Source organism: Arvicanthis niloticus, chromosome 1 (assembly GCF_011762505.2).
Source record: "Arvicanthis niloticus isolate mArvNil1 chromosome 1, mArvNil1.pat.X, whole genome shotgun sequence".
NCBI classification, from domain to species: domain Eukaryota; kingdom Metazoa; phylum Chordata; class Mammalia; order Rodentia; family Muridae; genus Arvicanthis; species Arvicanthis niloticus.
Window position 1 is genome coordinate 97,460,555 of NC_047658.1, and position 18,860 is coordinate 97,479,414.

General features: G+C 39.4%; 1 protein-coding gene across 9 annotated transcripts in view; it reads right to left on the reverse strand.

Moving 5' to 3' along the window:
* Ate1 (arginyltransferase 1) overlaps positions 1–18,400 on the reverse strand; it is a 103,849-nt gene extending 85,449 nt beyond the window's left edge. The window contains exons 1-8 of one of the 9 annotated variants that reach the window (XM_034506392.2): positions 18,270–18,400; positions 14,639–14,702; positions 12,043–12,105; positions 9,403–9,506; positions 7,509–7,763; positions 6,075–6,301; positions 3,361–3,489; positions 2,399–2,527 (exon numbers count right to left, since the gene is read on the reverse strand). In XM_034506392.2, coding sequence (XP_034362283.1) covers positions 2,399–2,527; positions 3,361–3,489; positions 6,075–6,301; positions 7,509–7,763; positions 9,403–9,506; positions 12,043–12,105; positions 14,639–14,702; positions 18,270–18,354 — 1,056 coding nt within the window. In that variant the 5' untranslated portion in view covers positions 18,355–18,400. Of the gene's footprint in view, positions 1–2,398; positions 2,528–3,360; positions 3,490–6,074; positions 6,302–7,508; positions 7,764–9,402; positions 9,507–12,042; positions 12,106–14,638; positions 14,703–17,749; positions 17,938–18,269 lie in introns of those variants that run through there. The other 8 variants (XM_034506384.2, XM_034506398.2, XM_034506406.2 and 5 more) reach the window with 8 other exon arrangements.
* Positions 18,401–18,860: the final 460 nt, after the last annotated feature.

Below are 18,860 nucleotides of genomic sequence, written 5' to 3' on the forward strand. Positions count from 1 at the left end.
CTTTTCTTTTTTTTTTCTTTTTTTGTTTTTTTTTTTGCATGAAAGTTTGCCGTGTGTGTGCATGTCTGAGGAGGCCAGAGAGGGTGTCGGATCTTCTGTAAGCTAAAGTTATTCTCAATGTGAACCACCTTACATGGATGCTAGAGCTACACTCAAATCCTCAGGAAGACTACTTCCTCTTAACCATTGAGCTAGTTTTCCAGCCCCAAGACATTATACAAAAATAACTGTATGAAATATAACTATATTTTTATTTTACATAAAATATAATCATAAACAATTATATAAAACAGAAATTAATATTTTATAATTAAATTGTATAAAATATAACTGATTTATAACAAACATACATGAAACTTGTGTTAACAGTAATAGAATGGTACAAAAGGGATTAGATAAAAGAAACCAGAGCCACTTCTTTATCTATAAAGAATGAAGTTAGTATAGATGTAAAGTAGACCCAATAAAATAAAATAAAATCTATGGAATACATTCTAGATTAAGCACTTTTATAGATACTTTTATGCCTCAAAATTTAAATTAAAAAATCTTAAAAGAATTTTAAATGTCATACAAGAAACAAATCATGCATTACAAAAGAAAGCAGTAAAAACAATCAGAGGAATGAAATGACAGATACACAGAAATGAAAAATACAGGTAAAAATCCATCAAGTTTTCTGGGCTCTACCCTGAGACACCCCATTCTTGAATATGGACTTCCTCCGTATATCCACCATCATGGTGACTTTACCCCAGACAGGATCTTAGAAGATCCAGCATGCTAGTAATCACTCCCTCCTCAAGACTTGTGGTTCGGGGCTGAAGAGACGGCTCAGTGGTTAAGAGTACTGACTATTCTTCCAGAGGTCCTGAGTTCAATTCTCAGCAACCATATGGTGGCTCACAACCATTTGTAATAAGATCTGCTATCCATTTCTGGTGTGTCTGAAGACAGCTACAATGTACTCACATAAATAAAATAAATAAATCTTAAAAAGAAAAAGAAAAAAAGACTTGTGGTTCAGGTGAAGAGCCTCCACCACCCACTAATTTTCAGTTCCTCACTGTCCCAGCTTCTTTGACTGTCTCCAGGATTAGAATATACATCTCTGCAACTTCAGGAAAGCTGAAGCCATCAGCAAAGAATCCTGCTGCTTTTTAAAAGCTGAGGGCTAGACTGTTAGAATGAGGAGCCCTAAAATAACAATAGTCCTCTCCACCAGCATGAGTCAGTCTTCAATTAAACAACTGCAGAGAAGGCTGGAGCGGAAGACAACGAGCTGAGACAGGAGGAATAAAGCTAGTTCTGAATTACATATACAAGTACAAGTAAAATTCTCTTGTTTAAAAAAAAAAGTATCACTTCAAGAGCTAAACTATAGTAGAATGCTTGCCTATCACATCCAAAGTTCAATATGCAGCACCACAAGAAAAAAAAAAAATCAGTTCAACTTTAGTTTCTTGTGCTTCTTAAGGACTAAAGTATTCTATACATGTTTATAATTCTTCCTGGATTGTTTTAGCTCATTATCAAACAGTGTTATTAAGTCAAGATACATACTAAAGTACTTATAAACAAAATGGTACAATGGCTAAGATTTGGAACAAAATAACCCAACATAATAGCAAAGAGCATAAAAAGAAAAACAAAAATAGAGACGACGGCATGTTGAGAACTATTGAATGATTGATGGCATTTAGGTGTTTTGTGCTTCCAAAATAACTTGTAAAAAAGTCTTGCTCCTAACTAAAACTGCAGAGCTTACTCATTTCTCTATCGCCTTACACACAGCTAAGGAGAGGTTCGTCAAGCATCCTGTGTACTTCAGCCTCCATACTGTTGAGCATGGTTGAACTGCTGCCAAGAACAGCCTTCTCCTCTTCAGGCCAGACATACTCTTACCCCTCTGCCCATGCCTGACTCAATGTCACCTCTGTACCTGTCGGTTCCTTTATTCCAACACACCTCTATCCCACTGTTACAACAGTAGACTGTCTCACTCGTTTAAGATCCACAGCCTGGGAAATGGAGGACCCAAAAAGTGCTTGTTAGATGATGCTCTGACCCAAAAAGTGCTTGTTAGATGATGCTCTATACAACAATCTCAACAGGTCTGCTTCTTCCACCTTGAGGTATAGTCAGTAAATGTCTGCTGACTTAGGCTGCAGGACAAAACACTAATAATGCTGCATTCAGATTCCTGGTGGAAAAACTGTTTTTAAACTTACAATTATTTTTATTAAAGGATTCAAAATGCTAGGTATGAATCTTTTCCACAAAGCTCAGTAAGAGATACTCAAAGAGTCATCAATCAGCTCTACTTAATAGTCAAGATATATCATGCTTCTTTACAACCTTGTCAATATACGGGAAAAAAATGTTTAAGAAACAGTACCTCAGACTTTCCACATAAAACAGGTGCATCCTGGTGTATAGCCACTTGATACTTGGTATATAAAGAAAGGGACTGGTTGAAGGATGACTTGAACTCTGGGTCCTCAAAGGAGGCAGGTACTAGCCTCACCTTCAGAGCAAGGAAAATATAAGCCAATGCTATTGAACCAACTCTACCTGTTGACACACTTCTGAAGGTGAGGCTAGAGGAAGATCTCTACAAACCACTTCCAAAGTTCAGCCCTTGGATTTGTCACAAAGCAGCAGGAATGGAATGGAATGGCACAGGTCTAAGCGCCAACTTTCTACCAACATTCAGGACAACCTTAAACTCACAAGAGCCAGACAATTTGTTTCTACTTTGGCTTTTCTCTATTCACCAGCAGTACTATCACATACACTAATGGCTACTGCTTCGAACTGGTCTCAGCCAGCACTTCTGCCACCTCTACTGAAGGAAGTGCTTTAGGCTTTTTTCATTCCCACATGTTTTTGTTTTTTGGTTTTTTTCAAATTATCTGCTATATAAAATTGTAAGTGGACAAGGAGTCTATTAAAGACCTCTACCTTCTTCCTTTTCCAGTCCATCTCTTTTATATATGGGTATTCCATTAATAAGGAAAAATTGAGCTGCTATGAACTCTCTAGATGACTTTCAAACATGGATGAAACATAGCAACACACCAGGTCAAGTGCACCTTCTCATGGATATTTAACTTGAAGCTACAGGACTGATTTGTAGATAAATATAGATAAATACACAGCAGCTTTCAATAACGACAACGTGGCATGACTTTCCACTTTGAAACTCTGTATGACTGGCACTTAACACATAATGATAGTGAATTCACATTTACAGAATGTCCACTCACTCGGTCTTATCTCTGTGAAGTTATGCTACAAATTGGATATAAACAAAAATATAGTACAATTATACCAAAATCTCATACTTGGCCTGCTGACCTGGCTCACAGTTGGCTTATCAGGTGGATCCTTGTGAATAATCATCTGGTAACGTTTATAGACCTGGTAAGACTCCTGAAATGTGGCTTTGAACTGAGGACTTGGTGGAGAAGATCTTACCACCCTCACCTTCAGAAGGAGTTAAAAAACAATGTTTATTAATTCATTTACTGATTCATTTCTATAGAATATGCACTAACAAACATGCTCACTCAAAAAACCATGTTTCAAAAAATATTAAAGCATAAGCATGTATTTTAACATTAAAAATCAGCTAAGTTAGCAAATGAAGAAAAAGTTATTGCTACAATCTACAGTCTACTTAAAGAAAACAAAAGAAGATCGCCTGCAAATTTAAGCCTCACCTCTGACAAATTAAAAACATCTATCTCTACTGTAAACTGACAGGTTCCTCTTAGCTGTGTTTAACACAAACTCTCTCAAATTTTAGTTGTCCACAACTTACTAAAACTCAGTCAGAAACACTAAAAATGGGCTGGAGAGATGGCTCTGAGGTAAAAAGCACTGACTCTTCTTCCAGAGGTCCTGAGTTCAATTCCCAGCAACCACATGGTGGCTCACAACCATCTGTAATGGGATCTGATGTCCTCTTCTGGTATGTCTGAAGACAACTACAATGTACTCATATATATAAAATAAATCTTTAAGAAAGGAAGAGAGAAAGAGAGAGAGAAAGAAAGAGAGAAAGACTAAAAACTGTAAATATACCTTTAGATACCGTTATTCATTAATAACTCTAAACCTACAAGTGTGTAACTATGAGAGGAAATTCTCCCAAAGTGTGTGCATGTCACTGTAGAGTTAAATGCACTATTATATTTCCTTTACAATTATCTTACAATGTCAACATCTTAGACAAATAGCCAAAGCTTTCAGGACCTTAAATGAGGATAAGTTAAAAATGGTAACTCTGCAAAGGACTAGCTAACATTTATCTTAACATTAATTACTAACAGTTAAGATGCATTAGTAAAATATTAGCAAAAGAAAATTAAATGCAATATAATGAGGACATAATGGGGCATTTCATGTTGGCAAAGGAAAGAGTGATACCCAGTGGATACAAATCCCTCACATCCTGGGTACTACCATATTAAAAATGGAAATGCTAAGACCTACAGAACTGTTACTTGAGGTGTGACTGATTCACTGACTACTTATGGATAAAGGCCCCTTTGTATCTTAAGTAGTATATTCAATTCTCTACAATTCTGGAAGGAAGAGAGTTAATAGCAGTACCAAAGTAACAAGTAGTTGTAATAGTCAAAGTTGTTAAAATTTGTCTGATAAAACCTCTATAGCAAACCTTTTAAAATATCTGTGTGTCTGTGTGTGTGTAGTGAATACTGTGTGTGTGTGTGTGTGTGTGTGTGATATCTGTGTGTGTGTGGTGATTGTAGTGGCAAGCTGATTGTAGCTTCATGTTTTACATATTAAGGCCTCTCAATGAACCAGAAGCTCATCTTTTTGGCTAGGTAAGTTGGCTAGCCAACAAGTTCTGAGATCTGGCTGCCTAAACCCACCAAAATTGAGGTTAGAGGCACACACAGCCATGACTATATGGGAGCTAGGGATTCGAACTAAGGTCTTCGCTCTTCCCCACTGAGCCATCACTTCAGCCCCATTAAGATTAGCATTATGTCCTTGGATATTAAGCTAAAAATTCAAATCAAGCATGAGAATATTTTTACATCATTATGACTAACATTTTTTAAAATAATTTTAATATATAATTAATATTGGAATTTTTAATTTGTTGTTGAAATATGAAAGTTTGAGAAAAATGGGAATTTGGCACAAAAAATGTTTTAGCTAAATTGGTTGGGATTTCTTAATGAGGAAGGATTTGGTAGTTGTGCTGGCTAATTTTATGTCAACTTGACACAAGCTAGTTATCTGACAGGAAGGAACATCAATTGAAAGAAATGTTCCTGTAAGATCTGGTTGTAAGGCATTTTTTAAATTAATGATTGATAAAAAAGGGTCCACTCCATTGCAAGTAGTGTCATTCCTAGGCTGGTGCCCTGAGTTCTATAAGAAAGGGGACCGAGCAAGCCATAGGAAGAGCCAGTAAACAACACCCCTTCACAGCCTCTGCATCAGCTCCTGCCTCCACGTTCCTCCCCTGCTTGAGTTCCTATCCTGATTTCATTCAGTGATAAACAGTGATGTGGGAAGTGTAGCCAAATAAACTCTTTCCTCTCCAACTTGCTTTGTGGTTATGATGTTTTATCACAGCATGTATAAAAGGTGAGAGAGTAGTATAAGTTAGTACAGGTTTGTATATATGCCAACAGTGATACCTTGATCAAAACCTAGATGGAAAAATGATGATAAAGCCAATTTGCTTATTAAGTTCTAGTCTTTTAATATCTAAATTATCTTTTACCATTTTAATTTCAAAGATAAGTTTACAATATTTTTGTTTTTATCAACTACTTAATTACAATCAAGTAACACAAAAAGCCAGAGTACCTTGCTTAAAAACATGCTACAAATGAATTTTTTAAAACATTATTACTAGTTGCCTAAAATATATTCAAAAGCTCTTAAAATTTTTTCTCAAATAGCAGTTGACTTACAGTAATACAAATGCTAAGTAGTAAAATACTAACTGGTAAGTATTAGTGCAAAGAAAATAAGTACCCAACACAAAACACAATGCAACTAAGTCACAAAAACCCTCCAAGTACCTCTAACTTGTGCAATGCATTCTCTGGTAAAGATTCAAAAATCAAATCTTCAAGTGACTTGGGCTGGTTGGATTTAGCCTTTGGTAGAACAGACACTGGCTGACCTCGAGCCTGGAAACCCTCAAAGGACCCAGCTGAGTTCTGCTGCATCAGTTTCAACCTTTTCCTTTCTTTCCTCATTTCCTTTGCTTTTCGACATGGAGGCTTACTCAAATCAGCCCCTTTACCTAAAAATAATGTCAAAATATTAGATCAATGACATTTAGCGCTATAAATGTCTTTTTCAAGTATTATAGATTACACAGAGTAAGTCCAAAGAGTTCAAACTGAAGTTTCACAGGATCATTAAACTTCTACCCTAGAGATAGGAGCAGTCAAAGAAGACAAGAGGTCACACAACTGTCTCAAGCAGCTCTATTATTGAAAGATAGTCACCTGTTCATTCATCTATCCATCCATTTATCCATTTTAAACATCTGCCCACTCTTCTGCTTCTGCAACTAGAAACGAATGCTTCAAGGATCTGCTACCTCTCGGGCCCACATTTCTAGGGACACTCTGAACCTAGAACACACTCTGGTGGCTGATCGTTGTGCTAGTTCTTTTAATTATGAAGAATCCTTGGGGCTGGAGAGAAGGCTCAGTGGTTAAGAGCACTGGCTGTTCTTCCAGAGGTCCTGAGTTCAATTCCCGCCAATAACATGGTGGCTCACAACCATGTGTAATCCAATGCCCTCTTCTGGTGTGTCTGAAGACAGCTACAGTGTACTCACATATATAAAAAGAAACAAATCTTTAAAAAAAAAAATCCTTGCTCATTTTAACATATTTGTGTCTCCAATTACACTCTGTGCTCACAGAATTCAGGTTGATGAAGTCTGCTCTAATTTTTAAAATCATGTATTAATGTACCCTATTGTAAACCAATAAAAACTGAGTAACCCAGACAATTACATATTTCCTGAAAAAATATGTAACCACCCCTAAAGTAACTTTAACTGTCCTCAAATAAATAATTAGCTACTCTTATTAAGATATTTCCCCAAGCCAAGTGTGGTGAAGCATCTCTTTAATCCCAGCACTCAGAAGGCAGAGACAGGCTAATCTCTGAGTTCGAGGCCAGCCTGGTCTATAGAGTGAGTTCCAGGACAGCCAGGGCTACACAGAGAAATCCTATCTTGAAAAACTAAGTTAAAGAAAAAAAATAAAAAAGAAAGAAAGAAAGAAAGAAAGAAAGAAAGAAAGAAAGAAAGAAAGAGAAAGAGAGAAAGAGAGAAAGAGAGAAAGAAAAAGAAAGAGAGAGAAAGAAAGGGAGAAAGGCAAAAAAATCCCTTACCCCACCCCCACCCCCACCCCCCCAAAAAAATCACAACACAAGAAAATCTAATCAAAGTCTCCAGGTATAACTATCAAGTGATACAAAATTTACACTACCTGGCTTAGGACCAATATGAACTTTGATTGAATGTGATGGTTCACCAGAGCCCAACTTCTCCTCTATAGCTTGTGGATGAATTAACTCTTTAGATCCTTCTTTCTTTAAACTCTTTTCTTTCTCCTTCTCTTCAACCTCTATGCTTCCTTTGAGATCACTGCTGAGTGTTTTAAGATCACACTTTATATCCAACTTGTTAATTAATGCAAAGTCACCGTCAACAGCATCCTCCATTGTAGAATCCATGGGCTCATCTACAAATGAAGAATGAAAGCCCATCATCAGCTGTATCATTTGACACAGTTAGGATTATGTAACTGTAAGTAACCCTGTCACTATACTGCCAAATCCATGCCCTGCCCTCTAAAGCAAGGGAGCTACTTCACCTGAGACACAGTGCTCTAGCAGGGGACTATATGTCACTGGGCCAGCTGTACTCAAGCTCCCAAGGATGGGGTATACCCAAGTGATATAACAAATCTTGTCTCACTTAAAGAAAATTGTGACCTAAGATTTCAACCCTTCCCCCTTGACCTGGTGACTCTATCACGGCCTATGAGATCAGTTTTAGACACAATTGAGAAGTCCATAACAAGTTAAACAAAGAACCAATGTATAAGCCACATAGGCAATCAATTTACCTATGGACTGTGATTTCTAGACACCAAAAGAAATTCAAAACTTATTTAATTCTTGTGTGTGTGTGTGTGTGATATTATATATATTATTATTATTATATATATATGTATGTACATATATATACATACATATATCTCCATCAGAGGGTGCACCAAAACTATTTCCAAGGCTCTAATTAGCAACTTTTAAAACCAAGCCTTCTGGCCTCTTTGCTAAGCCACACCTACTCTAGGACAGTCCATCGAACCCAAAGAACTTACCTGCTTGGCCGCCCATTGTCTTTCCAGTGGTTAAAACAGTTACAACACCCATAGGCATTGAAAACCTACTTGTGGAATGAGTGAATAAGCTAAAACGAAGGTAAGGAGTTCCCAGGATTAGGTGCTTCCTATGGCAGTAGTGAGAAAGAGCTCAGAGAATGACACTCCCGAAATTAGGTATCAATTACAGGAGAACTTAAAAGGTTTAAAAGTTAAAACACTGAAAAGAAAATCTGAAAAAGTAAAATAAGTTAAATGATACTAATAATCTTTTAGGTATAGGCAAGTCACTGATAATTTAAAATTGATCAGATAACTAAGACAATCTCATAAAATACTGTTTAGTGAAAAAGAGCATTTTTTTCTATTGTGCATTTGTCATGCATGCTGTGTGGAAGACAGAAGACGACTTTCAGGAGTTAGTTATTGACTTCTATCTTATTTGTAAATTGAGTGTCTCATTTTTTTTCTTCTGCTGTGCTGTGTACCCCAGGTCTATGTCCTGGACTATAAGCTGAGGGCAATTCTCTCATCTCCGGCTAGGACACTGGGGTTACACAACACTATTTCTGCCTTTTTACCTGGATTCCAGGATCCAACTCAGGGAGTCAGACTTTTACAGAAGGACAGTTACCTGCTGAGTCATCTCTCCCTCATTTGAGCATCTGCTCACAGAGACATCATTAGAATCAAGTCAGATGGCTTGTCAAAGCATTTGAATAAAACACTACAATTCAAAACTCACAACATCTTTACAATGGCGCTTAATTTTCTTTTAAAGACAGGCTCTCTTAGTATGTATTCCCTACATCCTCAGTGGTGGGTCTAGTGAGACGTAGGCAGTGTCACTACACCACTGGTACATTAGTATAGGATTATTTTATAAAAGTCTCCTTCCCCAACCTGACCTGCATTAGACATGTGAAAGGGGAAGCCTTGGAGAGATACATTTAATGTTTACAGCAAACAGTTTCCAGACCAGATCTCATCTTACCCTCACAACTGCCTTTCGAGATCTCTCCTTTAGCCAGAAATTTCAGCATTTTTTTCAAAACTTTCTTGTGAGATTTTGATGGCTGAAACTGTAAAGGATGACACCTAGAAAAGCAAACAAATGTTTTAAAAGTGAACTAAAGCTTCTAGTAGGATCAGTTCAGAATAGTATACTGTAGATTGCAGCAAATTTCATGCTTGGGGTTTTTTTGTGAAGGAAAGAGATAAAGCAACCTTTAATCCTATTCCAAATCTCACAGTAACTACAGTTAAGGGTTTTTTTTTAAAAGGTAAAAAGAAAAAAGAGAAGTTAGAGGAGAAAAAACATATAAACCAGAGGAAAAAGAGAAGGCAAAAAAATACTGGAAGGTGAAAAATATAGGTAGGTAGGTAGGTAGGTAGGTAGGTGAGTGGATAGGTGGATGTGTGGGTGGATGGATGGATGGATGGATGGACGGACGGACGGATGGACGGGCGGGCAGGCAGGCAGGCAGGCAGGCAGTCAGACAGACAGACAGACAGACAGAAAGACATGGGGGGGGGGGTAACTGACTTAGGTAAACAAAATCCAATCCTAAGTCAACAATGGACAAAACAATAAGATATTCAATTTCCTCTATATCAGTGGTTCTCAACCTGTGGGTCACAACCCCTCTGGGTAGCAAATGATCCCTTCACAGGGGTCACCTAAGACCACAGTAAAGCACAGATATTTATATTACAATTCATTAACAGTATAGTTATGAAATAGCAACAAAAATAATTTTATGGTTAGGGGTCATCACAACATGAGGAACTGTATTAAAGGGTCATAGCATTAGGGAGGTTGAGAACCATTCTATACATTACCTTAAAAATCTTATATATTGTTAATATGTGGTACCTCTGAGGTGAAACTGGGACTAAAATTAAGAAGACCCATTTAAGGCCGGGCAGTGGTAGCGCACGCCTTTAATCCCAGCACTTGGGAGGCAGAGGCAGGCAGATTTCTGAGTTCGAGGCCAGCCTGGTCTACAGAGTGAGTTCCAGGACAGCCAGGGCTACACAGAGAAACCCTGTCTCAAAAAAAAAGAGAAAAAAAATTCAAAATTGATTTTTAAGATAGTCCCATGTCAGACCTCCTTCTTAATTCCACATAGCTGACTCCTTACACAATTCAGCTTTCAGGGAAGAGCAAAAGACAGGGCCTTCTGTGTGTCACATACACTTAAAACAAGAAGCAGAACAAAGTCTACATACTGAATGTTGAGGGCTCCATCAAACCTTTGACCATCAGCACTGCACACATTCTCTCAAAAAAGTGATCAGACCTAAAAATATTTACGTCACAGAATAGCCCATCTAATGCCTATAGAAAAAAATTCTTTAGATAAAATTTTTACTAGGACACTGAAAAGCTAGAGTCAGAACACTGAGCAGTCTCTACTACAAAGACAGGTGCCAAACAAATTGAAGAATACAGACTATGTATAAATGAAAACTTAAAAACTTTTTTGGGGAAATCTCTTCTTTTTCTAAACTTGTCACAACCACAACAACAGTACCACCACCACCCCCAGGAAAAAAAAAATTGTTCTCAGTAGTAGAAACTGATGGAGAAAAAATTAAGTAGATTTAAAAAATAAAGAAAATTTCTCAAAAGATTAATAGAGAAAGAGAGATAAAAGACTAGAAAAAAAGTAAAAAAGCGATCTAAGGGTTCAATATTTGAATAGAAGCACTAGAGGGAAAATAGCCTATTAGCAAAGTATTTCCAGCAAATGCTTCCAATCTGAAGGATACAATGAGGACAACTCTGATAAGGGCTTTCTCATATCCTCTCATGTGCACGTGATGAATGAAAACAGGCACACCACTAAAACTTGGAATAGCAGAGCACTCAGCACAAAGACTTCAAAGAATACATTTCAAACAAGGGAATAAAAAACAGAATGCCACCAGGTGTGGTGGCACAGGCCTTTAATCCCAGCACTCAGGAGGCAGAGGCAGACAAATCTCTGTGCATTCAAAGCCAGCCTGGTCTACAAAGTGGGTTCCAGAACAACCCTGACTGTTATACAGAAAAACCCTATCTCCAAAAAAAAAAAGACTGCCAAAGGGTAGGGAACATCTTAAGCCCAGCACTCAGGAGGCAGAGGCAGGCGAATCTCTGAGTTTGAGGCCAGCCTAGTCTACAGAGCCAGAGAAACCCTGATACAAACAAACAAACAAAGTAATTTAAATATTTACCAATTTTTTTTTTTTTTTTTTTTTTTTTTGGTTTTTGGAGACAGGGTTTCTCTGTGTAGCCCTGGCTGTCCTGGAACTCACTCTGTAGACCAGGCTGGCCTAGAACTCAGAAATCCGCCTGCCTCTGCCTCCCAAGTGCTGGGATTAAAGGTGTGTGTCACCACTGCCCAGCTTACCAATATTTCATAGTATCCACTATCTAACAAAGAATTTTTTCATATCATCTTTGTACCAGAACTAGACTGACGAAACAATTAGAATCCATTTGTCAATACATGAGTTAAATCAGTATGTAGAAAGACAATTCATTTACTTTCCTTTTCCTTATAATGTCTAATTAAAGTAGAAACAGAATTTTAAAAGTCTAAGATTCTACTTTAAATACATGCAATCTTTTCATTGTAGATCTTACCTTATTGTATACTGAGGACAGCATGTTTGATTCATGACAGGTTTGTACACATATTTTCCACTTCTAAAATTACAGAAAAAGCTTGTTAATTTCTTATATACTTTTCTCATGTACCAAAATAGATTAGAAAACCCCTAAAATAGGGGTAACAATCTCATCAATAGCATTATAAACAAAAAAAAAAACAAAGCAAAACAAAAAAAACCTTTTTCCTTCTAAAACCTCAACAGGTGTACTACAAGGTCAGTCCTCTCACAGTCTCACCAGCACCTGCAACTCCTTCGGTGTCTTCAGCTGCTATATCCCAGTAGCACAGAGACAGTAATGAAACTGCCACTTGTGATAAGGCTGGAGCATTGCTCAGTGGCTATGAGCATGTACTGCTTTTCCAGAGGACCCAAGTTCAGTTCCCAGTACTCAAAACCCCATTTCTTCAGCTCCAGGGGCTCCAACACCTCTGGCCTCTTCGGGTACCTGCATTCACATGTACATGCTACAATACAGACACACACCCATACACATAATTTTTAAATTTATAAAAATCTTTTAAAAGATTTTTATAAAAAAGACTTTTTGTCCATGAGGCTGTAGGACTAATGGAGCCTGCTTAGGACGGCACATACACACAACCGCCCATGTACCTCAGTACCACACAACTAGCCTCAGTTATAGACACTGCAGACAAGTCAGGGATAGACCCACTCGTCCATTTCTCAAGCCAGAGTCATTTTAGTCTATTTCTCTAACTCACCTCTGTATCCTATCAGAAAACATCTATGTGTAAAACATATCTAAATTCATCCTCTCTTCATCGACACTAAGATAAAGTAGAAGTCCTTGTTTCTTCTCTGGAATTCTGTCTTCCTGCCTTTCAAATACCCCTCTGACACACAAATGAACCTCTTGAAACAAGTTACATCACATCACTCTCATATAACTCTCTGAATGTCTCCTCCTCACCTTAAAAGTGATCCTTATGTCAACTAAAATCCTACAACATCTAACCCTCACCTACATTTTGAGACTCACATTAAATTTGATGAGTATTAACATTTTAATTGGTTTGCTCAATTTTAGCTTTAAAAAACACTAGCATTCAGTACTTAATGCTTAATGTTATTTATATAAGAAACTTTCCCAAAAGTTACTTAAAAATAACTATCCAGCCAGGCTTGGTGGTGTACACCTTTAACCCCAGTGTGCAAGAGGTAGACAAATGCCTACATAGATTACCAGACCAGTCAGGGATACATAGTAAACCCTATCTCAAAAAGGAAAAAAAAAAAAAAAAAAAACCTTACCAAGAAAACACAGTGTATGAATAACTATAGAATCAACTGACTAACTGGTGTGTGTCTGTGCGTCTGCAGGTGTGTAAGGCACTCCTGAGTCAGTGAGAAAGCTCTGTGAATAAAGGCATTTGCTGCCCAGACTGATGGTCTGATCTCCTCCCCAGAACCCACATGGTAGAAGGAAAGAACCCTCCGACAGGTTGTCCTCTGAGCTATACATATATTGTAGCACACACAAGCTCATACCCAAACACAAATAAGTAAACATTTTTTAATGATTTTTTTTAAGACAATCTAAGAACTGGGAAGATGATTCAGTAATAAAAGCCATTGCTATGCAAGAATGAGGATTGGAGTTCAGGTCCCAAAGCCAGGTCTGTAATGCCGGATTACAGGAAGCAGAGACAGGAACTCTCTGGAACAAGCTGGCTAGACCAACTAGCCAAAATGGCACTAAGTCTGAGTATCGTGAGGGAAACTTCTGAAGTCAACCTCTATACACATGTACACCCAAACATGTATAAAAACAAAAAGGAGTCTAGAAAACAAAGCTCAGCAGAAAGCCAGCAAAACAGGTCATCAGAAAGGATGCTTACTGCCAAGCATGCACAAGAGTGTGCTCACTCGCTCGCTCTCTCGCTCTCTCTCTCTCTCTCCCTCTCTCATACACATATATATGTATATATATATATATATATATATACACACACACACATAATAAAAATATTTTGAAAACAATTTTTTAAATAAATGCTAAGTACCATCAAAAAATTACATTAATTTTTGTTTTTTGTTTTTGAGACAGGGCCTCATAATGCAACCTAGGCTGGCTTGAAGCTCACTATGTAGACCAGGCTAGTCTCAAACGCACAAAGATCCACCTACCTCTGCTTCCCAGTACTGGGATTACTAGCATGGGACACCACATTCAGCAAAAATTGGTATTAATTTTATAAGATAATAAAGGCATGGTAGATAAGTTAAAAGGAAAAATATTTCTTCTCAGATATATATGTTGCAATATGCTTTCTACAATAATAATTAACATGTAATCTGCTGTCAAAAGCTTTGGGGAGGAGGGAATAATTCCAGTAACTGTCAAAGGTTAGTAATAAGCACACAAGGTTTGTTATAATATATTTTACTTTATGAATAATTTTTAACTTTGCTAATATATTTCTGAAAACAAAAGCACATAATAAACAATTTCTTAAACTTCCTTGTATTCCAAAGGCAATTCTCACTGTGCAGTTATAAAAAGAAACTAAACGATAACAGAAAGCATCTGTGTTAAAGAACTTTACCTTCTCCATCCTCGGTCTATAAGATCCTGATAATCCTGCACTGTCATGGAATGTGCCCACATGCCTGAAAAAGTAAGTACCATGTTAATTCCCACATACTGCATTGTCTTCTTGTCAAAACCCTTCAGTGTTCTTTACAAGAAAAAACAGGTAAATTAGCCTAGGTGTGGTAAAACTGCAAAGGCAGAGACAGGTGGATCTCTGAGCATCCCAGGCCAGACAGGGCTACCTAGTTAGACCCTATGTAAAAAATAAATTTAAAATAAAAATGACAAATTTAGACTAACATCCTAGAACATTCATATTGGAATAATAAAAAGTTTGCATGTACTTTACACTTATCATAATACATATAACACAAACAAAAATAAAATATACTGATTCTAAGATAGGAGTGGTGTCACAAACCTGTAATCCCAGAATTTAGAAGGTAAATACAGGTGGAGTCATATGGAACAAGAGTTTAAGACCAGCCTCAGCTATATAATAAATTTGAAACCAACCTGAGTAACATACGCTCCTGTGGGGGGCGGGGGGGTGGGGGGGGGATTAAGTCAGGTGTAGCCGCACATGCCTTTGATTCCAGCAGTCAAGAGGCAGAGGTTGGAACATCTCTATGAGTTCAAAGCCAGACTTTGGCTACAAAGCAAGTCTAGGAGACCAGGCCAGCCAGGGCTATATAAGCAAGACTGTGTCTCAAAACAGGAACCAAAAAAGAAATCTAATCTAAAGAATCAAATATATCAAAAGTAATTCTAACTCCATTTAATTAAAAATTAATAAAATCTCTATGACATCAATCTAAATTCTCACTGGAATTGAAGACTTCAGCACACAAACTTTCATAGTATCTCCAGTGAGTTAACACACTAGTTTCACCTATTTGAGAGTTGTCATTAGTTTACTTCCTATTGCTATGCCGTAAGCACTAGGATCAAATACAGTTCAGGGGTGAAAGGGGTTATGTCATCTTATAGCTCACATCCATCATGGAAGGAAGTCAGAGAAGAAACTGGAGGCAGGGACCTGGAGGCAAGTTCCTCAAGGCAGGAATCTAGAGGCAGGAACTGAAGCAGAGGTCATGGAAGAACACTGCTTACTGACTTGCTCTCCGTGGCTTGCTTAAACTGGTTTCTTGTTGCCCAGAGGTGGCACCAGTCACAGTGAGCTGGACCCTCCTATATTAATCACTAATCAAAAAACTGCCACAAAAGACTTAATTAACTACAGGCCAATGGGAGGGAGGCATTTTCCCAGTGAGGTTTCCTCTTCCCAGATGATTCTAGCCTGTGTCAAGCTGACAAACAACTAAGCAGAACAAAGTATGTTAGTTCTAATTCTTGACATGCACGATATGTTTAGCACAGGCCTGACTCTTAAAAATAGGACAAACATATATAGAAATACTCATTCGGAATAAATGAGCTGACAGTAACGCAAATCCCGAGGGAACAAGAAGATGATGCCAGAGCCTCTGAGATTATCAATATGGTAGAATAACTATGACACTACGGGAGGGAGGAGACAGAAATAATGGAGATTAACATATAAAGAACAGGCTTCTCTTCTTAATGGAGTGTAGGCTCTAAGATTAGATGAGTCCTTCCCTCCCCCAAGTGCAGTTGATCATGGTGTTTATCACAGCAATACAAAGCAAACTAATAACTTCAAAAGGCAGTCACTCACTGACACCAACAACTTATTCTGAGCCTCAAATAAATCCTCTGTAGTTTTGAGGCCAGTCAGATACAGGAGGAGTTCCTACAACAGGAGTAACTGTCACCCAACAGAAGGGTGCCTTACAATAAACATTAAAACTGAAATGTTGGGAATGTATAGTTATTTTTCTAGACGATAAGCCTATTCTTCAACAAATCTTGAAACACAAAACATTTATATTGGCCAATTTTCTCTAATACAATTACTGGGGGAGGGGGGGTGATAAGGTCCTCCCTATTAAAGTATTAGTTTCAGACACATTTATAACACTGACAAATATTATAGTCAGAATATAAAAATTCTAAAAAAGAATTGTACCTCTATCACTCAAAGGCAGCCACTGTCATTATTTGGTGTGCTTTCTTGGCCTTATTTGGGCTTTATTGGGCCTTATTCCTCTCAGCTGTCACGTGTACTCAGCTGTCATCTGCATCCTGTTTATTTTATTTAACCCTATACTCCAAGCATTTTTCCACTTAACTGGTCTTCATAATCGGTACATCTAATGACTGTGTAACTGTCTCCCCAAGACCTCAGTTCACCTAATAACACACTTTCGCCTAATAAACACTATTAATACATCCATAAACCAGCATACCGCGCTCAGCCAAATCATTCCTCACTTAACTGTCTTCCAAAATGGACTAATGCCTAACCTAAATTTATATTTTCATAGTTATCTTGTCTCCCACATGCAGGATTATTCTAAATCGTCCATCCTAGATTCTGTATTTGCTAATCATGACACGGCAGACAGTAAGTACATTATTTGGTTTACAAACAAATCTCCCTTAAGAAACCTGAGTGGTGGCGCACGCCTTTTATCCCAGCCCTCGGGAGGCAGGGGCAGGCTGATCTCTGAATTCCAGGCCAGCCTGGTCTACAGATCGAGTTCCAGGACAGCCAGGGATACATAGAGAAAGCTTGTCTCGAAAAGGCAGAACAAAATTAAAAAGAAAAAAAAAAAACCTAAATCCTCAAGGAACACCGTTGTTGTGGTCTTCGAGGTGGGTTGACACAATGACATGGTATAAATCCCTGATTTTTAAAAAAAAAAAAAAATCGAGCAGGTATTTTTATCAAAATATCAAGCAGATCTCGGTTTCCAGTACGTTCTCCCAGACACTTTATCCAAAATGACAGTGAACAGGTGTGCATGCACACGCCCCTCTACACAAGCAGCAGGAAGCCTCGGCTGCCGCGGGGATGGCTGCAGGGCAGCCGTCAGCTCCAAGGAGCCTCCCAATCCCCTTCCCGTCTCCCAGACCAGCAGCCGTTTGCCGAGGGAGCAACGGTGAAGGACACCCGGTTCATCTCGATGGCCCCCAGGCTGCGGCCACCCAAGTCCCTCACCGACCCCGAAGCAGACGCCCGCCGGCCCGGCTCGCTCACCATGGGAGCGACTGCCAAAGTTGTTCTTGCAATAGCCACACTGGAAGGAGGTCTGGTCCTCAAAATACTCTACAAGGCTGGGCGAGGGCGCGCTCCAGGAAGCCATCTCTCTACGGCCCGGCCGCCGCTGCACCACCCAGTCCGCCGCTGCGCTGCCTCCGCCTTCGCCTCCACCACCCCACAATGCAACGCGCGCGCCTCCGCAGATCGCGCGAAGCCACTCGAGCGCTCGCGGGCCGGAAAGGACCTGGCACCTTACGTGACTGACGCCGCCCGCGCCATGTAGACTGAGGGCAGCTTTCCGCTATTTCCGTTCCTCTTCAGTGAGGGGCGGCTACCCTCTGTCGGGGGTGAGGGCGGGAAGACCAGGATGGGAAGGAAGCAGGTTGAGGAGAGACCAATGGGACAGGGAGGCTGGAGTCCGGTGACCAACGGCCTTAACCCGCGCTAGAGACCTGCCGGGACCTAGCGAGAGCCTGGCTGGAGCCGGTTTCGGCGACCTGGACGGCGGGACACTCACCACACGACGCCTTGCCCTCCCTGGACTCGCAGTAACCGCAGTAGTAGCCGGCCTTCAGGCCCTTGTATTCCACCACCGAGGCCATGGCCGCCGCTGTGGGTTTGAGGACCGGCCACGCCTCTCAGCGCGGGGAACCAAGGCGGGAGGGCCCAGAGCGCGGGGGTTGCCGGGTTCGCGGCTCTCCGCCTGATCCCAGGGCCGACCTCTGGCCGCCAACCCAGGTTGCTGGGGTGCGTCTCTGAGCCCTGGGTTAAGTTCCCAGCTCAGTCAACCACAATCCTTATCGCTGACCGGAGTTATCAGCCCGGTTTACAGATAGGGAAACTGAGGCTCCAGGTTGTTATTCACCTAAGTCATTTTCTGCGCTCTGTGGTTGAAAGTTTAACCACTACGATTGCGCCTGACCACCTGTAAGGAATGATGAGCTGGAGCTGGCTTGATGGCTACAGCGAAATGCCCGATGACGAAGTGACGCTTTTATCTTTTAAAGGGATTTTTAAATATCACTCAAAAAGAATTTTGAACTCTTCAGGCTGAACGTTTAGATAAGCTGAATCCACTCCAGGGGTCTCCAACTTGCAAGCAGTTTTA